Raw genomic sequence first — 27,076 nt, forward strand, 5'->3', positions numbered from 1 at the left:
ACAAACAAGACCAGCTCCATCCCTTTACAGAAACTGCAAGTAGGCAATAACTGGATAGCCAGGGTCTACTATTGACCTGAATATATCTATCACCATGCCCAGAAGAGGGTTGAGAGGATGAAAGGATCAATCTGAGGTTGCTCAGATTTCATGTGTGGAGGAAATGCTCAGAGAACAAAGCATAGAGGCAGATAATGTAGGACCCATGCTGTTCATGTGCACTAGTTATGGATTTTGATGCACAGGAAATACAATAACCTGACATAAATGGGGTGTCCCTGACACTTTTCTTTCACACACACACAACCCCCAAAACAAGGACAAACCCCTTAGCTCCACCTGTCCGTATGATTAACGACCACGGCGTCGTTAGTGTTGTTCGCAACACTGAGATGGAGGGGATCGAGATAAACATGAACACACATGTTACTTGCTGGCCCAAAAACAAGCACAACGCCATCAATTATTCAGTCCCAGCCATCCCCATTGGCAGCAGATGGCTCATCTTACTGAGCAACGTGGCGTATCATACAAGTGCATATTTAATTTCTATACTAGATGAGCATGAGTTCTATTACAAAGACGAAATGGAGAGAGACATCAGTTGAAGAATCAATACCAACATATTCACAGAGTATATACCCTCTCTCCAGCCTACACACAATGACAAAGGCTTAACATGTCTTATCGATGCTCCAACACTGCCAACTTGAGGGTGGTGCTGTTCCACTCAAACAGATAGTAGGTTCCCTTCTAGGGGAAACCTGAAAAGGAATCAAATGGAACACATTGGAGGGGGGGGGGGATTATTAATATATGTGTTCATCCTAGAAGATATGGTCTGGTGGCCTCCAGTAAAATAGGCAATTAATGAAACAGAGAGCATGAACAAATACACAGAACATTTGGGCAGCTACTACAATTCAACAAGCCAGACAATACGCTTTTTATTTGACCTTTATTTAACCAGAGGAGTCAATTGAAAAAACAATTCTCATTTACAATGACCACCTGGCCAAGACGCATGTACACACACACCACACACAATCTGCAGAATTATTTAATTTACAGCATACCAGTATTCTATAATGCATTCACACTTTTAAATAATACACGTTATTTTCAGACCAAGTCAAACTATATGTAAAATAGATGCCATACTAAAAAATAAATAAAACAGGGAACGATTAAGGACTTCTTAACTCATCTATGATAATGTATCCAAGTGCCCTTGGAAGAAAAATAATGCCAATTATAGCAGAAAATGCTAAATTATCGACAAGAAAGATAAGTAGTCCACGGATTTGTTTCGACAGGCAGCAGAGCATAAAGTAGTATTTCTGTGATACTCATGTCTCCTAGAGATTTCTGCTTCTAACTAAACAATACCGTCACATCCATGCTATGCATCATGTGACGTTCAGTCAGACACTGAACGTGGACACAGTATAGGTCTATCATCGTGTGCATATAATATCCATTGAACTGTCTGCTGACTGACAGATCAAACTGGCTCTACAGAAGAACACTACAGGGAAAAGACATAGTAGAGTTGAGGAACCTGAGGATTTCAGAAAACACATGTTATAGCACCATCTACTGGAGAATGTAAGAAAGGTCAAGACAAACTGCACAAAGAGGTGCGAGATGAGAGATGCAGGTGAATGAATAAAACGATTACAGCACTCCAACATGCCCAGGACAGGGTTGTATTCATCAGGGTATGCAACAGAAAACATTTTAAACCTTTTGCAAGAGGACAAAATTGAGCATTTCTTATTGGACAAATAAGAAATGTGTTCTTAACTGACTTGCCTAAAAAAAAATAAAGGTTAAATTAAAAAGTCCTAGTAATCTCTCTGTTTTCTAGTTTAGTGCCTAGTGAATACAACCCAGGTTTCATCCAAAATAATGACCACTAAAACTAGATCACAAGAAGTAGTCAAGTCAATTTAAAATGAGTTATTGCATGTCGCTTTGATACAAAGGGGCAACAAAAAGATAAAATTGCAAAACGTCTTTTTTTTGCCCAGGCCCTAATACCAGAAGTTATTTCAAAACAAACATTTTTGTTTTTAACCGACACGATTATAACATCCAGCTTCAATGTTATGTTGGCACATGAACACATTGACAGTTTTGCTATTAAATCAATTTTAAAAATCTAAATGGGTCCTGCATTTTATGTTTGGTCCCACTTTTAAATAAACAACAAGTCTTCATTAGAACTACAATCATGTATAAGCAAAGTCCTATGACATAAAGGGCAATAACAGATCCTTGCATCTATGCCAAATATGTCTGTCAGGCCCCCCCCCCCCCAAATGACGTTTGCTCATGAATGACAGCAACGTTCTACCACAGCACCGGGAGCTGACGTCCAGTAGGTAGGCGCCATAAAAGGTTTATGCGTCCTTAAGTTGTTTTTTCAAAATGTGACCTTTTTTTCTCTAGTACAATCATCCCATACTTACAGACTAAAAGAGATGTTCACACTAACAAACACCCTCTGTCTCTAGAATACACAGGGGGTAGAAAATACATCAACTTAAAACATTTCAAGCATGCAGACACAAACACACATAGCGATCCTATGTCAAGCTGCAAAGAAAATAAAACAAAATGACAAAAGTCTACATAGTTCAAATGAAAAAAAGCAAACTTTGAATCTAATAGTACATCAACTGTACTTTATAACTGGGGAGAACAGAACTCCTGACAAACTAGAGGGATGTGTTTCCTCAAACCCAGTTTTGGCTTGAGCCCCACAGTGAAGGCTCTACAGTTTAATGCATGCATCTCCTCCTGCAACTCTTCCTCCCCTTCCTTCCAGCTTTGCCCTGGCAGGGCTCTCTGGCTCCCTCTGCAGGTGGAAGCTCACACTGCGCCACAGCAGCGGTTCAGGAAGAGCTGCTCGATGACCGAGGAGTCAGCTAGCGTGGACAAGTCCCCAAGGTCCCGCTCGTTACGGGCAATCTTACGAAGCACGCGCCGCATAATCTTACCTGTATAAACAGAGGAAGAAAGCTTGTAATTGCGTCATTGACCAAATTGCCTCTCATTCACAACGGCTTTCAAATCATAGTGTAAAATGTTGCATCATATGTGCTATTCTCTCACCTGATCTGGTCTTTGGAAGGCTTGGAGCATTCTGTATGAAGTCTGGGGTGGCAATGGCACCAATCTTCTCTCGCACTGTCACAACAGATAATACACAGCATTAGTCATCTGAACATCCTCAATCCCAGTTCTAATTAATCTGATTCAACACAGGAACCTATTGTCTCTGAGATGCATGTAAACGAGGATGGCGCCGTCGAGGACAATCCCCTTAGTCATGTTCAACGGCAGTACTTGGCCTAACACGCATGCAAACACCTTGTTTTTTGAGCTCGGCCTCCAGGGTGCGGTTGAAGCCGACTCCATCGGTGAGCGTGACAAAGCAGTAGAGACTCTCCCCCTTGACAGGGTGCAGCCGGCTCACCACTGCTGCCTCGGCCACCGCCGCGTGCTCTCCCAGGGCCGACTCCACCTCCGCCGTGCTCAGCAGATGGCCTGGTGTGTGTTCAGTAGGGAGAAAACCTTTAGAAACAGGGAGGTACTAGCTTAACTTGTCCAACACAGATATTCATTTTCTGTTGCAAAATATTGTGCTACAGTGTGCCCTACTTAACATGACCCAGATATGCGTACACTCCATTGACAGGAATATAGTACAACAGTCTACTTATCTCTGAATCATATTTCAGTGCTGGAGCATGTAAGGTAACATTCTCTATCATTCAGTCAGACCTTCTTGGAGGACATTATCTAATATTTCACGACAGCAGAACACTATTCATGATTCCGGATTTAGTTAAAGACATTTTTCATTGCACCACACATTGTAGAGTCTTCTGATGACAGTTGTGGGACGAAACGGTGCCGTTGTCACGGGAAAAGTTGACCCGAGTTTCTAAATCAGTGGAATGCCCGTTGGAAGCAGAGAGGAGTGCCAAATGCGGCGAGTGTCCAAACGAGAACGCAGAAGGTTGTTATATAAAACACCTGTCTCTGGATTACATCTTCAAACTAAGGGCATCCATGACAGAGTGGGAGAACTGGCAACTCTTAAAAATACTAGTTCAAATCATGACGTCAGAGATCTTCAGGTCGGAAAGTCGGAGCTCTAGTTCCCGAGTTGGAATTCCGAGTTGGATGACCGTTCAAATAGATTTTCCCCAGTTGGAGTTCACAGTTGTTTTGAACTCTGCACTAGAGTTGGAATTATGGCATATTGTTTAGCTAGCTAGCTACAAGACTAAAAACAACAACAACAAAAAGACTCCACTATGCGAGTAACCATTTCACTGTACAGTTTACATCTTCTGTATCCTGTGCATAACGTGTTATGTTCTACAACACAAAGGGGAATTCCACCATTAGCAGTAGTGCAGAGGGCAGAACAAGAGACCACATAGTACAGACATACCAACACTATGCATTACATTTCACAGAGCTCCAACTGATAGTACTGACCTGAGACATTCAACATGTCATCCATCCTCCCTGTGATCCAGTAGTACCCATCCTTGTCCCTACGGCAACCTGGGGGGGGAAACCCCCCAGAGGGTCTTGATATAAACAAGTATACATAAAACAAAATTGGAAGTCTATAATATGATGCCACTTAAAGAATAGATATTTGTGCGGTATTCTAGAAACATCAGTCATGATGGTGCTCAGGACCATGTTAGCCTCATCTTACCGTCACCACTGACGTAGTATCCAGGGAATTTCTTGAAATAGGTTGTCTCAAACCTCTGGTGGTTCCCATACACAGTCCTCATGACTCCTGGCCAGGGCTGTTTGAACACCTGAGGAGGAGGACAAGATGCAAGGATGTCCAAAGTCAAAAAAAGCATTGAAAAGCTAATTAAAATGCCGACAACATATTACAAATATGAGAATTAATTAAGTTTGCAGCTAAATTAAAGTACTGGGTAATTTCTACAGTTTTCTTACAAGGTAACCCTCGCATGGTCCCTCCAGCTCCTCCCCAGACTCATTCAAAATGGCTGGGACAACTCCAAAGAAAGGGAAGGTCTGGTGGAGGGGAAAGACCAGAGAGCAAATTAGACCGACTCTGCCCTCATAATGAAAGGAGGCAGGCAGCATCTTAGTGGGCAGGAATGGAGAACTTGATAGAATCAACGTAACACTTACAGCTGAGCCAGGCTTCATGGGCGTCGCAGCAGGAAGAGGAGTCAACACGTGGCCACCCTGAGAGAAAAACGAATGGAAAGAGAGAGTCAGTCACAGACCAAAAGGACAAAATGAAACTACCTTTCAGTATTTACAGTTTAAAGTGACAGAAACAGAGGAGAGATGTCGATGCCGCAAGGAAGCCACCTTGGCCCGTTACTGTTTTCTATTTTTACTAATAGAAACACAGCTGTGTGTGCTGAATTCAGAGAAAGACCAATTCATTAAAAACAAACAAGTGGGTACTGACGGTCTCAGTCTGCCAGAAGGTGTCGACCACGGGGCACCTCTTCTCCCCCACCACGCTGTAGTACCACTGCCACGCCTCTGGATTGATGGGCTCCCCCACCGTCCCCAGCACCTTCAGAGACTCCCGATTGTACCTGACACACACACACACACACACACGGGGAGGGAACGTGTTAACCTGGAAGACACACTCCCATAGACTCACACAAAAGGACAAAACCAAACATGCAGGCATGTGTATATAGCAGTATATTGAGAAGGCAAAAACAGACCGTGGACATAGTCGACGTACTTAAAGGATCATTTAAGCAGATGGAGCACTCAATAGCCCCATCTGTAGACACTGACCCTTTTTCTGTATGAAGTCCTGTCATTTTCAGGCCTAGGTTGTGTTCAATAGGGCAGAAATGGTTGAAACGGGGTCAAACCAGCTAGTACTGTCCAATTAGAACAGTTTTGTTTTCTGTTGCAAAACATTTTGCGACAGTGTGCCCTAATGAACACAATCCTGGTTAGAAACAGGGTGTATGAGCCAAGTGTGTGGAGACTCACTTCTGGACGGGCTCGCTGCCATACTTCATGAGGAGGCGGATGGCTGTGGGCGCCGTGTAGAACTTGGTAACTTGGTACTTGTCCACTATCTCCCACATGCGGCTCACATCCGGGTAGGTGGGCAGACCCTCGAACTGGACACCGATCAGATTCACAACAGAGTCAGAGGCAGTCACAAAATGACCACCAAACAGAGTCGGAGGCAGATTATGTCAAAACAACTCTATGATCATAAACTAAGTCGTCATTGGCTGTCTGATATCAAAGAGAATGCTGTCTGAACTACATGAGGAAGTAGAGGTGGTAAATAACATCTCGTTTGATCGCTCTCCTCCGGTTTACACAACTTTTTTTATGAGAAGACATTTTAATGAGTCGCTGTATGAGATGAGTCACAAAACCATGACTTGGTTACAACAAATATCTCTATACAGTTTGTCAACATGGACTATGGAGGTTTTTGACACCATTTAAAATCATACGATATTATAAGCCTGTTGCACAAAATTTGAAGTGGAAGCCCAGAAAAGCAACAAGTATCTCATAATTAATCACAAAAAGCCTTGGTGTCTAACTAGCACCCTACTCCATATATAGTGCACCAGAGCCCAAATGGAACTAATGACCGTAGTAAGCCTGTGGGGCCCTCCACTCACCAGGACGCTGGTGGCACCGTTGGCCAGGGGTCCATAGGTGATGTAGGAGTGGCCCGTGATCCAGCCGATGTCGGCCGTACACCAGTACACGTCGTCAGGCTGGTAGTCAAACACCAGCTTGAAGGTGGTGGCCACGTAGAGCATATAGCCACTGACGGTGTGTAGAACACCCTGACGAGAAGAGACACACATGATCATGACGGCGGCACCGACGTGCATGTGAAGAAAGAAAGAAAAACAGAGTGCAAAAAACCTAGAAGAGACAGAGAGAGGGGGAGGCAAACAAACTGGAAACGTGACCGAGAAAGATGAAGACGTGTACTTTAGGTTTCCCGAGTGGACAGACACAGAAACTAAGTGTAATTGTTGCGTGTGATATTGTGTACTTTAGGTTTCCCGAGTGGACAGACACAGAAACTAAGTGTAATTGTTGCGTGTGATATTGTGTACTTTAGGTTTCCCGAGTGGACAGACACAGAAACTAAGTGTAATTGTTGCGTGTGATATTGTGTACTTTAGGTTTCCCGAGTGGACAGACACAGAAACTAAGTGTAATTGTTGCGTGTGATATTGTGTACTTTAGGTTTCCCGAGTGGACAGAGACAGAAACTAAGTGTAATTGTTGCGTGTGATATTGTGTACTTTAGGTTTCCCGAGTGGACAGACACAGAAACTAAGTGTAATTGTTGCGTGTGATATTGTGTACTTTAGGTTTCCCCGAGTGGACAGACACAGAAACTAAGTGTAATTGTTGCGTGTGATATTGTGTACTTTAGGTTTCCCGAGTGGACAGACACAGAAACTAAGTGTAATTGTTGCGTGTGATATTGTGTACTTTAGGTTTCCCCGAGTGGACAGACACAGAAACTAAGTGTAATTGTTGCGTGTGATATTGTGTACTTTAGGTTTCCCGAGTGGACAGACACAGAAACTAAGTGTAATTGTTGCGTGTGATATTGTGTACTTTAGGTTTCCCGAGTGGACAGACACAGAAACTAAGTGTAATTGTTGCGTGTGATATTGTGTACTTTAGGTTTCCCCGAGTGGACAGACACAGAAACTAAGTGTAATTGTTGCGTGTGATATTGTGTACTTTAGGTTTCCCGAGTGGACAGACACAGAAACTAAGTGTAATTGTTGCGTGTGATATTGTGTACTTTAGGTTTCCCCGAGTGGACAGACACAGAAACTAAGTGTAATTGTTGCGTGTGATATTGTGTACTTTAGGTTTCCCCGAGTGGACAGACACAGAAACTAAGTGTAATTGTTGCGTGTGATATTGTGTACTTTAGGTTTCCCCGAGTGGACAGACACAGAAACTAAGTGTAATTGTTGCGTGTGATATTGTGTACTTTAGGTTTCCCCGAGTGGACAGACACAGAAACTAAGTGTAATTGTTGCGTGTGATATTGTGTACTTTAGGTTTCCCCGAGTGGACAGACACAGAAACTAAGTGTAATTGTTGCGTGTGATATTGTGTACTTTAGGTTTCCCGAGTGGACAGACACAGAAACTAAGTGTAATTGTTGCGTGTGATATTGTGTACTTTAGGTTTCCCGAGTGGACAGACACAGAAACTAAGTGTAATTGTTGCGTGTAATATTGTGTACTTTAGGTTTCCCGAGTGGACAGACACAGAAACTAAGTGTAATTGTTGCGTGTGATATTGTGTACTTTAGGTTTCCCGAGTGGACAGACACAGAAACTAAGTGTAATTGTTGCGTGTGATATTGTGTACTTTAGGTTTCCCCGAGTGGACAGACACAGAAACTAAGTGTAATTGTTGCGTGTGATATTGTGTACTTTAGGTTTCCCCGTGGAGCCGCTGGTATAGAGGATGAAAAGGGGGTCCTCAGAGTCACACCACTCCGGCTCGCACTCGTCAGACGCGCCACTCAGCAAGCTGCGCCAGCACTGGTCCACCTCAGGGTTCCACGGCACCTGGCGGAACCCCACACAGGTAAAAACCCCACACAGAATAACTGACCGGGGGACACGGATAGCTGAATGTTTACAGCCCTTGAGAGAGACCGCATCAACAATAATGATTCATTCAACTGATTCTATTCAGTAAGAGCAACATCCAAGCCTAACAGACAACGCTCATATTAAGCAGTAGGAAGAAGTATTAAATGCTTTTAAAATCGCTTAATCAGAAATCAGGTCAAATCAAACCTGCCGCTTAGACAAGAAAGAATAGAACAAGCGAGAGAATAAGAAAGTGAGAGGCCAGGAATTCAAGTCTAAGTGAATCAGCATTGTATACACTTGAGCAGTCTGAAACAATGGTGAGAGAAGTTAGCAAATAATGCAACTTCCAGAATTCATAATCAAATGCATCTCTCAAGCTGCTGTTCTTGGGGGTTAAAGGTCACTGGTGGGGTTGATGAAATATACGGTACAGATGTTCTTAAACTATGGGTGGGGTCCTGCGTTTCTAGACAACTTTTATCGTCATAGTATTTCTGAAAAATGCCATACATGTGCATCACATTGATAGCGTTGCACATATACTGATATACACTGAGTGTACAGAATATTGGGAACGCCTTCCTAATATTGAGTTGCATCGTTTTTGCCCTCAGAATAACCTCAATTTTGTCAGGGCATAGACTCTACAAGGTGTAGAAAGCATTCCACGGGGATGCTGGCCCACGCGGACTCCAATGCTTCCCACAGTTGTGTCAAGTTGGCTGAAGATCCTTTGTGTGGTGGACCATTCTAGGTAGACACGGGAAACTGTTGAGCGTGAAAAACCCAGCAACGTTGCAGTTCATGCAGTACATTAAAACCAGTGCGACTGGCACCTACTACCATACCCCGTTCAAAGGCACTTAAATATTTTGTCTGACCCATTCACCCTTTGAATGGCACACATACACAATCCATGTCTCAACTGTCTCAGGGCTTAAACATCCTTATTAAACCGGTCTCCTCCTCTTCATCTACACTGATTGAAGTGGATTTAACAACTGGCATCAATAAGGGATCATAGCTTTCACCTGGTCAGTCTGTCGAGGAAAGAGCAACTGTTCCTAATATCTTGTACACTCAGTGTAAATTGACAGTGCTGCACAGTCACAGTAAGAGAAGTATTGCCATTATCTATAGCAGGAAATGAAAGGCCCCAATGACGGCATGAGAGATCAATATTGATACACTACATCTACACGGTGAGTCAGGGGTCAATTACCATTTGAAATCTTCTAGTCGTTGTTTATTCTTCAGTGTTGCTTTCAGGTCAATTCAAACCCAATGATCTTATCATCTTAACTTAAGCATAGCTAAAAGTAAAGGCTAAAGCCAGGCAGAGAAGGTAAGGGACCCCCGGACCAGTTGTGAGCAGAGTGCTGTTAGTAAGACCACAGACAGACACTGACAGAGAGAGACCCTCTAGAGACAGCAGTTAAGGTGTTAATATAGGTGTAACACAGGATCGACCCCCAGGGTTAGGCTACCGCTGAGAAGAGGATCAGACAAAGGTGTTAAAAAAACCCAAAGGAAACTCAAGCTCAGGGATATCTGAAATACCTGAGGGACGGGACGGATTTTCTTTACGCCGTCTTTCTGTTTCTCCTGCTAGAAGGGGTTAATAGAAACGGTTATTTCAACAGACATAAAAAAAGGGGTGGCTTCATGTCATTTGAACTGTGACATCTGAGACAAAGTCGTACAGGCTTTGCAGAGGGACTACTTATACTTCTCATCTTATACAAACACCAAGGAAGAAGAAGGCAAAAGCTTCAACTGTTTCAGGAAATACAAGTGGAAAACCAAAAAACACAGGAGGGAGTTAACATTAAAGGGATAACGACTTAAGCCATTATTAACTAAACAGTAGCATGTGGTAAAGTTAATAGACCTGCCCTATGAACAAATGGGTGGTATTCATTAGGCACCAACTGGAAGAAAAAGGGAGGGAATACCTGATCTTAATAAGCGACACCCATTTTTATTTTCCATTGCAAAACCTTTTACTATGGTGTTCCCTGATGAATAGGACAGTGGGGCTTCTGCTGCTGGTCTCACCTGCAGGTCGGGACAGGTCCGCTTGGCAGGGGGGGACTGGGAGACCAGGGGAGCGGCCTCCACCTCCTTGGACAGATGTTTCAGCATGATACACCTCTGAACTGGGAAACTTCTGACAGACGGAGAAGGGGGGGGGGGAGTGGGAAAGAGTAGGAAGACGAGGAAGAGAGAAAGAAGAGAGTCGGGATTCACATGAACAAAGTCTTCACAGCCCTCTCTAGGTAAACACACAAAGGAGACATCTAATGGAGGCAAGCATGGGCATGTGTTGTTGGGAATACCAAGACAAACCATCTCTTCAGGAAGGGCAAAGCGAGTAGAAGTGTGTAAATGCGACTAGCTAGTCCAGAGGAGGCTGCTGATGGGAGGACGGCTCATAATAACGACTGGAACGGATTGCATGGAATCAAACACATAGAACCCATGTGTTTGATGTATTTGATACCATTCCACTGATTCCGCTCCAGTCATTACCACCAGCCCGTCCTCCCCAATTAAGGTGCCACCAACCTCCTGTGAGCTAGTCAGATAAAGCAGTGCGTCATGAAAAGCTTGGCCCTTACCTGTCCCTGCATTTCTGCAGCGCGTCGTCAGCGATCACCTTCAGGTTGATCAGCTTATCTCCTCTGTAGAAACCATCTGGGGGGGTGGATGAGGTGAAAGGGTGCACACACACCGAACAATGAGAGAAAGGCAGGGCAGTTATTGCCATAGACAGGACGTTACTGGTACTGTAAGATGTGACCGTCAGTGAACTGGCATGAACCCGTCACAGCCCGGGAACAATCTTCATCTTGATATTTTGAAACCCACTGACTATGAAAAGGAATGATTCCGTCTTAGATTATATGTATAGCTAAGTGGCAAAACATTTTAGTATTGAGGGTTTTCAGATGGCAAACAATCCCAAATCGCACGTCTAGGGTTCTAGTATAATTTAATAGTTTAAAAAAATAAAAAAAAAGGTTTATTTCCCTTAGCAACAGTCTTTATCAGAGGGGAGAAATTGCCAATGACCGCCCCACTGGCGCACACAAAGGAAGCCCATCTAAAGAGGCTATGGTTATGGCGGTTATACGATTAGCGTCACTCCAGATCAATATCTGTAGAGTGATGGGGCAAGTCTATACACTGGGCTCTCTATGAGAAAAATAAAGCAGGGCTAATTAAAACCGTGGATTAGGAGGTCATGGGATAATCTATGGCACTATAATCCATCTAACAAGAGTTTCATTATTACTGCAGTTTAGTTTGCAGTCTCACCGGCCGTGATCAGCAACGAGCACTGGGAGTTCAGGATCCTATCGCACAGCGACTCTGCCGAAAAGCCTGCAAACTGGAACGACACAAAAAAACACAAGTACACTAATCAAATACACTGTGCAGTGTGTGCGTAAGTGTTTGCCTTGTAGGGTGTATGTGTAGATAGATTTGTTCCTTCGAAATATGTACGAGGAAAAGCTGGTAAAATGGCTATTCCATCCATTTAGCACTTAAGTCGGCGTTTAAATCAGACTGGTATGATATGTACCTAAAGGCCTCATCCAGACATGGTTGAGATGGTGGCTGTTAGCTACTCACCACGATTGAGTGCACAGCCCCGATGCGGACGCAGGCCAGCATGGCCACCACCAGCTCTACCACCATGGGCATGTAGATGGACACGCGGTCCCCCTTCTTCACCCCCTGGGACTTGAGCACGTTGGCAAACTGGCACACCTGCTGGAGCAGCTCTCTGTAGGTCACCTTCATCACGTCGCCAGGCTCATTCCCTTCCCTGTGATGGGTCCAACAACAGAGATGTATCATACATGATGTTTTCCCGACCAAGATGGCCATAGTTTTAGTCATGTTGCCGGGATGCCAATGTTCAGGGTCGATTTCAAGTTTTCATAACAAATTGGTAAAACCGGCCTTTTGGACGCTGATTATATTGCAATCCACGAGGAAACTGCGTGGCAGGCTGACCACCTGTTACGCGAGTGCAGCTTCAAAAGGACCTTGTGGCTGCAAGGAGCCACGGTAAGTTGCTAGCTAGCATAAGTCTATCTTCACATAATCACTAGTTAACTACACATGGTTGATGATATTACTAGGTTAATTAGCTTGTCCTGTGTTGCATATAATCAATGCGGTGCCTGTTAATTTATCATCAAATCACAGCCTACTTCAACTTCACCAAACGGGTGATGATTTAACAAAAGCGCATTCGCGGAAAAAAAGCACAATCGTACCTAACCATAAACATCAATGCCCTTCTTAAAATCAATACACAGAAGTATATATTTTTAATCCTGCATATTTAGTTAAAAGAAATTCATGTTAGCAGGCAATATTAACTAGGGAAATGGTCACTTCTCTTGCGTTCAGTGCAAGCAGAGTCAGGGTATATACAACAGTTTGGCCCGCCTGGCTCTTTGCGAACTGTGTGACCGTAATTCATTTGCCAGAATTTTACATAATTATGACAGAACATTGAAGGTTGTGCAATGTAACAGCAATATTCGATAAAATATGGAACGGTTCCATATTTCACTGAAAAAATAAACATTTTGTTTTCGAAATTACAGTTTACGGATTTGACCATATTAATGACCAAAGGTTTATATTTCTGTGTTTATTATATTATAATTAAGTCTATGATTTGATATAGCAGTCTGACTGAGCGGTGGTAGGCAGCAGCATGCTCGTAAGCGTTCATTCAAACAGCACTTTCCTGCGTTTGCCAGCAGCTCTTCGCAATGCTTGAAGCACAGCTCTGTTTATGACTTCAAGCCTATCAACTCCCGAGATTAGGCTGGCAATACTATAGTGCCGATAAAAACATCCAATAGTCAAATCAAATGTATTTATAAAGCCCTTCTTACATCAGCTGATGTCACAAAGTGCTGTACAGAAACCCAGCCTAAAACAGCAAGCAATGCAGGTGTAGAAGCACGGTGGCTAGGAAAAACTCCCTTAGAAAGGCCAGAACCTAGGAAGAAACAGAGAGAGGAACCAGGCTCTGAGGGGTGGCCAGTCCTCTTCTGGCTGTGCAGGGTGGAAATTATAACAGAACATGGCCAAGATTTTCAAATGTTCATAGATGACCAGCGGGGTCAAATAATAATAATCACAGTGGTTGTCGAGGGTGCAACAGGTCAGCACCTCAGGAGTAAATGTCAGTTGGCTTTTCATAGCCGATCAAAGGTATATGAAATACAAATGGTATAGAGAGAAATAGCCGACACGTCATATTTCCTATAATAACTACAACCTAAAACTTCTTAACTGGGAATATTGAACCAAGCTTTCATATGTTCTCATGTTCTGAGCAAGGAACTTAAACATTAGCTTTTTTTACATGGCACATATTGCACTTTTACTTTCTTCTCCAACACTGTGTTTTTGCATTATTTAACCTCACTAGGATAGGGGGCAGCATTTGGAATTTTGGATGAAAAGCATGCCCAGAGTAAATTGCCTGCTAGTCAGGCCCAGAAGCTAGGACATGCATATAATTAGTAGATTTGGATAGAAAACACTAAAAAGTTTCCAAAACTGTTAAAATGTCTGAGTATAACAGAACTAATATGGCAGGCAAAAACCTGAGAAAAATCCAACCAGGAAGTGAGAAATCTGAGGTTTGTAGTTTTTTTTAAAGTGATTGCCTATCCAATATCCTGTGTCTATGGGGTCAGATTGCACTTCCTAAGGCTTCCACTAGATGTCAACAGTCTTTAGAAAGTTGTTTCAGGCTTCTATTGTGAAAGGGGAGAGAATAAGACCTCTAAGCAGGTGGCTCAGCTGAAAGCCTTTAGTTGTTTATCGTTCGGCCGTGAGCGCGAGCTCCGTTCCCTTTCCCTTCTAATGACAACGGAATTGTCCGGTTGGAATATTATTGAAGATTTATGATAAAAACATCCTAAAGATGGATTATATACATCGTTTGACATGTTTCTACGAACTGTAATGGAACTTTTTAGACTTTTTGTCTGGACTTTGTGCTCACGCTTTGTGCATTTGGATTACTGGCCTAAACGCACGAACAAAAAGGAGGTATTTGGACATAAAGATGAACTTTATCGAACAAAACAAACATTTGTCTAACATGGAGACCTGGGAGTGCCATCAGATGAAGATCAAAGGTAAGTGATTCATTTTAATGCTATTTCTGACTTTTGTGACACCTCTCCTTGGTTGGAAAATGGCTGTATGGTTTTCTGTGGCTAGGCGCTGACATAACATAATCGCATGGTGTGCTTTCGCTGTAAAGGCTTTTTGAAATCAGACACCGTGGCTGGATTAACAAGAACTTTATCTTTAAAATGGTGTATAATACTTGTATGTTTGAGGAATTTTAATTATGAGATTTCTGTTTGAATTTGGCGCCCTGCAATTTCACTGGCTGTTGGCGAGGTGGGACGCTAGCGTCCCGAACGATCCCAGAGAGGTTAATCTAAATTGAACATGTCTCATTATTTATTTGAGACTAAATTGATTTATGTATTATATTAAGTTAAAATAAAAGTGTTCATTCAGTATTGCTGTAATTGTCATTACAAATATAAAAATCGGGCATCGGCTTTATTTGGTCCTCCAATAAATCGGTATCGGCGTTGAAAAATCATAATCGGTCGAACTCTACTCAAAACATTCACTCATACCAACATGCTCACAAAGCTCATGGTCACGATGGATCTATTCTAGCTAAGTCTCATGTGCCAAAGGTTGAAGTAATAAACTGACATTTTGCCTCTGCTTTACTCAGCAATGTGCCTGAGCTGTGGAGGAATTTCTCTCTTGAAATGTCCTCTTAAAATGAAAAACGCATGACTGGCAAACTCTAAGGACAAGCCCTTAAGACTGCAGTATGCACACTGATTTGGTTTGTTGCACCACAGTTTACAGGGAACATTTCTCACAGGGCGTTGGCTGGTTTATATTGTCAGTTATTTTATCATCAATTCATCGAGCCTTGTGTAATATTAAGCAATCTGAGTTTCACAATCTGCTTTCCACCCCCCCGTAAAAGTATGTTTTAGGATAGCACAGAGATTGCTATCCTTGGGTAGAATGTGGGAAAGATGGGTGATCTTGATAAGTGACCTTTGCTCTGACTTCTCAGCAGTCTCTTGGGGCTCCTGTTATGGGCCAGTGTTCACACACAGGGATGACGTGGCCAACTGTGTTAGGAGGGACATAGTGCTTTAACAGAGAAACAAACTTGCCCAGTAACCACACTTTAAAACAGAATTGTTCATTTTTTTGTAGGCTGAGAAGCGCATCGGAGTAGCCTTGTTCTATTTCACTGGCACGAGCGGTCTTCCCATCACCTGCAGCCCGAGAGTCCTAGTAGATGCATCAGATCACAGAGCATTTTACATTCACGTAATTTAGCAGAAGCTCTTATCCAGAGTAACTTACAGGCGCAATTAGGGTTAAGTGCCTTGCTCCATGGCACGTCGACAGATTTTTCACCTAGTCATCTTGGGGATTCGAACAAACCACCTTGCGGTTACTGGTCCAACGAACTTAAAACACTAGGTTATCAGAGACGCGTGCAGCCAAGTTTGCACATTTGTTGATATTATTTGCTAGTTCGTTTCTAGCCCACTTATAGCAAATTTTAGTCAGCAATGGGGGAGTCATTGCTTTCTACAAAAACACACATTTTTACATATTAGTCTATGAAAAGCGAGCTTTTGTCTTAGAAGGGGAAAAAAGTGTCCTATTTTGAGACCGGCTTGAATTTGCAAATAAGCCAATAGGCAGATGGTAGCATACATTTTTGTACGATAATAATACATTTAAATTTGTAATAACACAATAGCGCAATTTCAAGTCACCTATAATTTCAGCTTTCGGACAAGTAAAACATTCCTAAAATGGTGCATGTCAAGCAACGCATAACGCTTAAAAAAAAAAGACGTGTAGGCCTACATTGAACATCACACATTGGCCATTGTAAGCCATCATAGAAGTCAACAGCTATATCCATGTGGAAATGTTATGGCATTTGCTCCATTGGTTTTGTTGATAGGCCTTCATCAGGGATGGGCAACCTATGGCCCGCGGGATCATTCCCCCCCCGCGGATCAGGACCGAGTTTGAGAAACCCTGAGTTAGCTGGCCGCTACACTATCTAAACTTGTAGTAAGAATGGTCAAATTACCAAAAGGGAGGTGGGCCCCATTGACCATCAGATATATTATAAACTGCAAACATATGAAAAAATGTGAAGGAATTGCAGGACCTTTGCTGTAATAATGCTAATTGTTCTATCCTCCCCATGTCAAATTAGTAGAACTGCATGAAATTAGTTACATAACTAAATATGTTCTCTTTGCTGTCAAGAGGGGGGGGCTGCTAAGATGTTTTGCTCGCAAGGCTAGGGCAGGCTCTGACAACATGTGTGGATGTGGGTACGCAGACCCACGAGCCACTGCAGCCCCTCAATAAGATAGATTTTTGGGGTCCCCACCTAGGGCTGTGCTGGTCATGAAATTTCGTCAGCCGGTGATTGTCAAGCAAATAACTGGTCGGCCTCACGGTAATTGACCGTTAATTAACAAACACATTCGGCATCTCCTGGCTTCCACACAGCCTACAAGCCACTGATGCAGACCATTGGAACATCTACATTTTAAAAAGTCAAATAAATCCATGGAATATAGCCTACACCTTAACAATAAATCCATTGTTTGTTTTAGACGGGTCTAAAGAAGCATGATATGAAGAAAATGTAGTCCATCTCAGAAGAACAGAATAGCATACTCCGAGTTGTCCTTATGTTAGGCCCTGATCTAGCGATGCCAAATTGCTGTGGGCTACACTAGTTTACTTAGAATTCCATGACATTTTATAGTATGAAGAATACAATTCAAAAAAGCTGAATAAAATAGGAAGGATATTTTCTCCAAATGATTTGAGGGAGTGTGCAAATGCAGCTATTCTTTGTTGACTGGTTAACTAAGAAATAGGTACCCCTATATGCTTCATTTAGAGTTATGTAACTTTAGATGTGATAAACGTTGGGCTATATGTTTACATTTTTAATACATTGTAAGGCTGCATGATGCAAATAATGATTATTTGAAAAAAGTCACTTGAAAGGCATGAGCTCTGCTTTGTTTTTTGTTCAGGCTGTACACACTTCAGTCTCATTCACAATTTGACAAGCACTTGCTAATGCCTCAAATTTCCTGGCGGCATTCCCCTTTGTGTGACCATAATGCAGCCTAAAAAAAAATCCATGCCTTTTGCAGCCAGTGGCCGTTGTGCCCTTGGTCCGGAGTGCTGCCTTGTGCCTTTCTCCCTGAATGCTGCCTGTTCCGAAGCACCTCTCACTCACATAGCTTTCCGTCACGTGATCAGGTATTCCTCACAGGCTACAAGTGAAGACATATCAGGGACGCAACTGCGGACATCCTTATCCAATTCCGAGGTGCATATTGAAGATATTGGAAGAACTGTTCATAGTTACTTTGTCAGCCAACAAGATCAGTAGGCCTAACGAACAGCAAAAGCACTGGCCTATGTCAATCTACTATCCCCATAGTACAAAAGTTGACCTATTCTATGCGACAAATAAATATTCCAAACATAGTCTGGGACAGTTGTGGGATGTGATAAATCCTAAATTAATACAACCACTAGCAGAAAAACATCTTTACGCAACGTGGCTGACACAACAGATCAAAACATTTAGCTTAAAACGTTGATAAACTATTAGGCTATTTCTTCACATTATAAGCGCAGCAATGCGCACATGGCAGTATGGCTATATGTGCGAATGTTCCACTAGCTGGAAAACATTATCAAAAGTGACCACAAATGCAATTATAGATGTAATGATTTTATTATTTCAAAAAAAGATGCATTCTTAAGGTGAAAATGATCTTCTCCAAACTTGAAACTCACGTGCTGCTTATGTATGTATGCCAGTTAGGCTCTACACCACTTGTAAAGCAGATTAATCTGCTTAATTTTAACAAGTTATTTGGCAACTTCAGTTATGATACAAACCTTATCAAAACATATAGGCCTATGGGCTAGGCTACACGAGTTGTGCTACGATTAAAATATTTGGCCAAAAAAAAGCCATTGTTTCTTACCTTACGCTGGGCATCATTGACAAGTGAATATATAATTCACCAGTGATACGCTAATATTGTCACCCATCAGACTACTTTTTATTTAATCCTGTCTTTACATATACTAAATAATGTGTGTGAAATTTGTTTTGACTTAATTTTCCATTCTATCACGCACCTGTCTCGAAACAGCGGCAGGGGGGAAAAAAATGTGCCATCTATGCACTTAAGCAGTGAATGGAGGACACATTTCCAGTGGTTCATTTTCATGCCAGCCCAGTAGGCTATACTCCTGGTGTAAAGCAAAGCAATGTGCTTAATATTGGGAAAGATGAGAAATAAATACAGTAGGCCTAGCCGATTGAAAGCTCATGGGATCCTCCTCTTTTTAATAGAGGCCATCACTCAGTCCTCACGCAATTGCATAGCCTACAGAAATGTGGCGCAACGTGTGCTCATGGGCTCTCATGAAGTGTTTGATTTGATTTCCTATTACATTTGCATTGATGTCAGAGTGATTAGAGGGACAATAGAGTGCTGGTACCAGGCAGTTAGCAAGTTTGGTAGGCTACTAATGACCATCAACAGCATCAGAGCTTGGAGAAGCCTAATTACCGAGACTAAACGGTCACGTGGAATTTAACTGCCTTCATGACTGACGGTGTGGCGGTAATATGGTCACAGCAACAGCCCTACCCCCACCTCTGGCCTACATTATGCTCAAATAGTCTATTGGACAGAATAGCCGACCTAAACCCCCAAGAGTTGATTGACTCATGGGTCAATCTAATTAACATCAGTTAAAGATTCCTCAAAATCTGTGTTTAAGTTAGAGATGATTTTTGTATGGTCTGTGTCTCCATCCACCACACCCGCCGATGTCGGCCTTCCGCATCTGTGGTGGAAAGTGGCAGAGCTACAGCGCTGTTTGTCAGACCAGGAGACATCTCAAAACATTGGTCTTCTCATGGAAACAGCTGTAGCGTCCGAAAGGTTTGGCCTACAAATTAATATGATCACTCTACGGAAAGATAAGACTCACGAACAGATGGTGTTCTGTTTTGTTCTACGACCCCCCCCACAAGTGTCATGGGACTCGTCTGAAGTCGGTACCGCTGATGTGTCAACTTCTGTCTATAGCGTCCGAACCGTTTGGGCTACAGACTAATGACCCCACGAACAAAGTAGTTGTGCCCCTCCCACCCCCAAAAAAGGGGTTAAATATATGTAAAACTATTTTTACATACAGTGGGGGGGAAAGTATTTGATCCCCTGCTGATTTTGTATGTTGGCCCACTGACAAAGAAATGATCAGTCTATAATTTTAATGTTAGGTTTATTTGAACAGTGAGAGACAGAACAACAAAAATATCGAGAAAAACGCATGTCAATGTTATAAATTGATTTGCATTTTAATGAGGGAAATAAGTATTTGACCCCCTCTCAATCAGAAAGATTTCTGGCTCCCAGGTGTCTTTTATACAGGTAACAAGCTGAGGTTAGGAGCACTCCCTTTAAGAGTGTGCTCCTAATCTCAGCTCGTTACCTGTATAAAAGACACCTGTCCACAGAAGCAATCAATCAATCAGATTCCAAACTCTCCACCATGGCCAAGACCAAAGACCTCTCCAAGGATGTCAGGGACAAGATTGTAGACCTTCACAAGGCTGGAATGGGCTACAAGACCATCGCCAAGCAGCTTGGTGAGAAGGTGACAACATTTGGTGCGATTATTCGCAAATGGAAGAAACACAAAAGAACTGTCAATATCCCTCGGCCTGGGGCTCCATGCAAGATCACCTCGTGGAGTTGCAATGATCATGAGAACGGTGAGGAATCAGCCCAGAACTACACGGGAGGGTCTTGTCAATGATCTCAAGGCAGCTGGGACCATAGTCACCAAGAAAACAATTGGTAACACTACGCCGTGAAGGACTGAAATCCTGCAGTGCCCGCAAGATCCCCCTGCTGAAGAATACATATACATGCCCGTCTGAAGTCTGCCAATGAACATCTGAATAATTCAGAGGACAACTGGTGAAAGTGTTGTGGTCAGAGACCAAAATGGAGCTCTTTGGCATCAACTCAACTCGCCATGTTTGGAGGAGGAGGAGGAATGCTGCCTATGACCCCAAGAACACCATCTCCACCGTCAAACATGGAGGTGGAAACATGATGCTTTGAGGGTGTTTTTACGCTAAGGGGACAGGACAACTTCACTGCATCATTTGACGGGGCCATGTACTGTCAAATCTTGGGTGAGAACCTCCTTCCCTCAGCCAGGGCATTGAAAATGGGTCGTGGATGGGTATTCCAGCATGGCAATGACCCAAAACACACAGCCAAGGCCACAAAGGAGTGGCTCAAAAAGAAGCACATTAAGGTCCTGGAGTGGCCTAGCCAGTCTCCAGACCTTAATCCCATAGAAAATCTGTGGAGGGAGCTGAAGGTTCGAGTTGCCAAACGTCAGCCTCGCATCCTTAATGACTTGGAGAAGATCTGCAAAGAGGAGTGGGACAAAATCCCTCCTGAGATATGTGCAAACCTGGTGGCCAACTACAAGAAACGTCTGACCTCTGATTGCCAACAAGGGTTTTGCCACCAAGTACTAAGTCATGTTTTGCAGAGGGGTCAAATACTTATTTCCCTCATTAAAATGCAAATCAATTTATAATATTTTTGACATGCGTTTTTCTGGATTTTTTTGTTGTTATTCTGTCTCTCACTGTTCTTATAAACCTACCATTAAAATTATAGACTGATCATTTCTTTGTAAGTGGGCAAACGTACAAAATCAGCAGGGGATCAAATACTTTTTTCCCCCACTGTAATTCCTGGGCTTTTTCATATCTCCTAGATATAGGACAGACACGTCAAAACCTTGTGATTTAGCTGAATGCCTCTTGCCATTTATGTGTTATTCAATGCATTTCTATGGGCTATAGTAGTAATGGCCAAATTCAATGTTTTTTTTGTTTTTTTTATTGATACCTAGAGGGGTCCTAGGATGCAAAATCAAATAGGTAAATAATCCATGGTATGACGATCTTAAAACAATTCCATACGTTAGCAAAGTTTCCCCTTCCCATGGGTGTGGCCAAACACACACACACAATAAATACTCCGTTGCAAAACACACTTTCAGCACTCACGGTCAAGATGTCAAAGTATAGATGACTAACACTCCAACACTATTGTGGAGGTTGGCAGTGAACCGGGGGGGGGATGGCCCACCCTGCACCTACATCAGCACAGAATAAACATAATGAACTACAGTAAAAGTTAGGGCATTTAGGGACAAAACCTATTAGGCTGTGTGTAATAAGAAATATAAAGGAAAGAGAGCACTTCTGGGTCTGGCTGTGAATTTAGATTGAGAAACAATAGGCCTGCCAGATACTGTAGAGGGCCACTGTTGTTATCTCGCAACTGTTTATGTGCAAGCACAAAAAGAACCATGCAAAGCTCTGCTTTCACACAACATGGATTTCTCAATAGACTGTCCACTCCTCCCTTTCAGATTGATGTTTATTTATGAGCTTCACTCTGCTCTCTGGTGGAGTCTCACACGACTGCTGGCAGGTCAAGGTCATCCAACTAGTTCCCCTCCCCATGGTGGTGACAGAGTGTGACTAAACACACACACAAGTCAAGGCAGCCAGTCCTATGAATACACTTTCAGCACTCACAGTCAAGATGATGAAACACTCCACTGTTGTAGAGGTTGGCAGAGGACAGAAGAAAAAAAACATGGCTGCCTAGCACCTACATCAGCACAAAATAAACACAACGAGCTACAGTACAAGTTAGAGCATTTAGGGAGAAAAACAGCTAAAGTAGCCTAGCAACCGACGATAGGCTTTCCTATTACAACATCAGTCCGAGACAAAAAAAGTAATTCCTAAAGAAAGGACATATCCATTGGACTGACTAAGACAAGTAGCAGGGCCAAAATAATGGTATGAACAGGCTGATGGGACAGACATTTCACACTTGAGAAGTCATGAGCACAGAGAATGGCATTTCAAGCTACAGCAATGCAAGACCTTCTGTAAAATCTCTTCTAACTTTAACCAATGTAATGAGTAGCCCGTCGGTACGGAATACACTTCAAAATTATACTAGTGAGAACTTCTCCTGTAGTGAGAAGTCAGTTTTCTAAAATCAGAGTTGAGACCTCAGTCACCAGAGTACAAGTTATGTGTAGGCCTAATGTTCATCATTAGCCAATATCTGCGCTACAATTTGCAAGACACGCAGACACCTAAATTAATTCAACTTTGATGTGACTGGGAGCTTGGGTGTCCGTAAACCAAAGCATTGAGACTACAGAGTTGCAAAGAAAAAGCCATATCTCAGACTGGCCAATAAAAACTAAATGCTAGGTTGGAAGCAAGAAGAAATAATCCACGAGATGAGATAAATACAAGAGATGATTCGGACAGGAACATGACATTCTTATGGCGGCGCAGTGATAATTTTCAGATGTAACTATTAGCAGGCATAGGAATGTCTGCGAAGCTAACACAAAAAGTCTTGGAACGCTGCTCCAATCAGCAGCCAGGATCCAAACAACCAATTTTATGTGTATTTTTGCATCTCAACTTCAAAGCTCACTTAAACCAACATAACACACAAATAGCTAACACATCCCTAAATAACCCATCCAGCACTAGAAGCCCATTCGTCCTCATGGATTCACTATTCATTCATGGGGACATCTTTGAACTGAGGCTAGCTTTCACAAAGGAGGGGGGAAAAATATTTGATATGACTAATGCGCAATGAGGCAAGAGACGAAGGACCAAGGATCACTGTTGAACCATTTAGCGTCCTCTCCTAGCATTCCATCCCATTGTTCCTGAGGGACACCCCCCTCCCAAGCAGAGAACCATAGAACGGCCAACAAGAGAGTGCTTTGACAACCTCCGTAATCCCCTTGACACACACACACACTAACCAGTAGAATGCCACTTTGTCCCCAAGCTTCCTCTCATGAACGTTGCGGTCCAGGACATTGTAGCAGATGTTGGTGGTGGCTCCCTCCATGCACTTGATGTAGATCTCCCCCTTCGTCACGTCAAAGTTGTAGTCCAAGAACTGGCCCGTGTGCTTCGACTTCCAGTAGAAGTCTTTTGCAATGTCACTCCAGAATTCTGGAATAAGGAAACAAATGAGCCATTATGATGACCGCTAACTGGTGGTTGAAAGGGACAACCATGCAAGGGCACCTGCAGCCTCAACCACCAGGAAGAACAGAAATGTCAGACAGATGCATTATTGTGACATTTCCAAATGTGTAAACACTCATGAACTGCCATCCATGTTACAGATTTTTTTTAAGTATTACTGCATGATGTTGGCTAGCTATCCTTATCCACCCCTGCAGATATGAGAGAGCATGAAGCCAGGCAAGTAGGGAAGGGGTGTGTTTTATGCACATTAGCACAGAAATATTAAGAATATGCTGGCAAAATGTATACATTGTTGGGTCCCAAGTAAAACAAGACCTACTGGCATAGGTTTAGTTTATTAGGATCCCCATCAGCTACTGCAAATGCAGCCGCTACCTGGGGTCCACAAAAAACAAAGTACAGAACAGCTATAGACAAAAAGATAACATTAAATTCAAAATGAAGTCACAAAGAAACATTTATACTATATACACACACTATTCATATATAGAGTATAGTTAAATCTTTAAAAAAATAGTATAGGGGCTGTGATACAAGATGTTTGTTTTTGAAAGCTAAACTGGCTTTTTGCCTGAGTAACCTCTGGCGGCAGAGCACTCAATGACGACATGGCTCTATACACAACTGAGCGACTCATTAAATCTGTTTTTGGTTTGGGTATCGTGAAGAAACCCATAGTGGTGTGTCTGGTGGGGCATGCATGTTTGAAGTATATGCAAATACATTATACAAGGGGTTAGCATTTTCACACGTTTTTCTTAAAGACTAGAAGTAGTTCACTTCTCACCCATGTAACACTATCATGCATGGTTGTTGTTGTTTCTTGGTATGCAGTTTAGGGGATGGCATGCTGCTAGGTCTTTCTTTTCTGCACCTTAACATATTACTGGATTGTAATCAAGATGGGACAATATCAGGGCCTGAACAACTAGCTAGTACAGTTGATCTGTGTATCAAAAGCACATATCTATTTATAAGCAGACATACCTCTCCCCATCTTCACAAAAACTTGATCAATATGACTTGACCATGATAAATGACCATCCAATGTTACTTCTAGCCTTTATGCACAACTCCAGGCGAGGATTAGGTCTAAGAGAATGCTTTGAAACAAATACAATGATTTTGGTTGTAGATGCATTTATGAACAGTTTATTGTTTATCACCCATTCTGAAACAAACTCATTTCTATGAGTCAGTGAGCTCACTGGCTGTAAGTGCTGTGTGCAATCAGTATACATTCATTTTAGCTTCTTGAGAGGAAAATCATTTGTAAAAAAAAACAGAAGTGAAAAGGTGTTCGCTCATGCAATACTTGTACTTCCACAAGTTGTTGACAAGGCTTTGATACGTGTATTTGTAGAAATCAAATAAAAATATGGGTCACAAACATATTTAGCAGATGTTATTGCGAGTGTAGCGAAATCCTACCATCTGGATTTTCAATGGATTTCAGGTAGAGTTCTTTGTAATTTTCAAAGTTGGGAACATGAGCGTTCTTCTTCAAGGCTCCTCCTGCATGAAAAACGTCCTCCTTTGGTGCTTTGTCTGGAATCATTTCGCCCTCGAGTCAGCTGCCTAACGAGTTAGCTACCTATCGATTAGCTGTCGAAATACGAGACAGGTGGCAAAGTTACCTAGAATGGTTTGAGGATAAAATGTTGCCCACTGCAACTCTAGTAACGTACAAATCAAACCAGCCTCCAGTGGTATGGCACAAAAACAAGGGCTACTTAGCCAAATTAATTTACTTCCTTGTTTTACTGCGGATGCTTCTTTAGCCTCCTACTAGCTACTTCCACGTTAATGCTTAGAACTATGGTAGCTAAAGAAGCATAATAAAGCAATGTAGTTAGCTACTGAGAAAAAGACAGTTAGCTAACGTTAGCTGGTTGCACATTCAAATCAATATTACTAGGCAGTGGAACCCAAAGAAATGAACTAGCAGCGAACTACCTGCATCAGCTAGCCATCTCTAGAAAATAGTTAAGCTCAAATATAAAACACTTTTTGACTAAGCAAAATGTTTCAATGTAACTGCATTTTCAGTTTGAGCTGGCTAGAGTTCAAATCCTTTTAAGTTTTAGCTAGCATACAACAGCTCCCTAGCAGCTAGGAAAGTAGCAAGCAAACAAGATTGACAAGGCCTTTCTGTTCGACGTGCTAGGTCGAACACCACTTGACTTGATATACCCTTCTTCCATTCAAACAAAATCTATTGCATTCATACTGAAATATGACATTTTTATCTGCAAGGGTATCCGTTTTGCCCTGAAGTGAAGGTGGTCTACCGTTCGTCCAAAAAAACTCGTTCGTTTAACCGCAGAGCCACCGCTAAGGTAGAACGCATGGGAGCGCAGATGTGTACTCCGTTTGACCCACAACCACCGCAGCCGACCATATTTGAGAAGGCAGTTTTTAAAGGGACCACGTGTCAGAATTTAAGATCCACGGCCACTTAATTTATATTTTAGGAACTCGGGGTCTCAATTTACTATTGAGAGTAAAGAATAGTAGAATACACCAGGTTAAATTTCGAAATTTGGTTGTGCAACAGCCGTTTTTCTCTTATGTCAGTCACTGACAGTCCCTCAATTAGCCATGCTAGCTAACACTTTTTGGTAACACGTTACTTGACACCTAGCATCATCACACTTTATGGCAGGGTCATAACCATGTCATAATATCTCATAACAGCTGACATAACTTGTCATAACCTTTATAATATGGTCATACCACTGTCATGACATATTTAGACCTGTTGTGACATATAGTGCATTATTTTATGGCTGGTTATGACAACTATATAAGAGTGTCAAAACCCACAAATTCTACCACACAAGGCAAAACATTACATTACTTACACCATAGCCTACTTGTCAACAGTATGTTCATGTTATATAACATTTTCTGAAATTGACCATATTAAATGATCATTGTAATTGCACACATCATTGTCGGATATGCACCTACCCCAATGCTCTGATTCTGATGACTGGGATGAATGCATGAGCATATTTCAGGAGCAGGACATTATTTATTTATTTAACAAAGCAAGTGAAAGTTGCGTCCCTGG

General features: G+C 42.4%; 1 protein-coding gene across 3 annotated transcripts; it reads right to left on the reverse strand.

Moving 5' to 3' along the window:
- Positions 1-941: 941 nt before the first annotated feature.
- On the reverse strand, positions 942-27,076 carry LOC106572255 (acetyl-coenzyme A synthetase, cytoplasmic). Of its 3 annotated transcripts, none has more exons than XM_045695993.1 (18): positions 26,974-27,076; positions 23,766-23,961; positions 12,312-12,507; positions 11,994-12,066; positions 11,294-11,369; positions 10,731-10,842; positions 10,233-10,280; positions 8,505-8,642; positions 6,702-6,872; positions 6,046-6,179; positions 5,495-5,627; positions 5,206-5,262; positions 5,005-5,085; positions 4,748-4,856; positions 4,519-4,587; positions 3,379-3,582; positions 3,121-3,195; positions 942-3,005 (listed from the first exon to the last, which is right to left on the reverse strand). In XM_045695993.1, exons 1-18 carry the CDS (start codon positions 27,014-27,016, stop codon positions 2,878-2,880), a joined length of 2,043 nt encoding a protein of 680 aa, XP_045551949.1. In that variant the 5' UTR covers positions 27,017-27,076; the 3' UTR covers positions 942-2,877. The 3 variants fall into 3 exon arrangements, with proteins under 3 accessions (XP_045551949.1, XP_014001768.1, XP_014001769.1); XM_014146293.2 differs by lacking the exon at positions 26,974-27,076 and adding an exon at positions 25,432-26,542; XM_014146294.2 differs by lacking the exon at positions 26,974-27,076 and adding an exon at positions 25,432-26,530 and having other exon boundaries at positions 3,379-3,555.

The sequence above is a fragment of the Salmo salar genome, chromosome ssa15, assembly GCF_905237065.1.
Source record: "Salmo salar chromosome ssa15, Ssal_v3.1, whole genome shotgun sequence".
NCBI classification, from domain to species: Eukaryota; Metazoa; Chordata; class Actinopteri; order Salmoniformes; family Salmonidae; genus Salmo; species Salmo salar.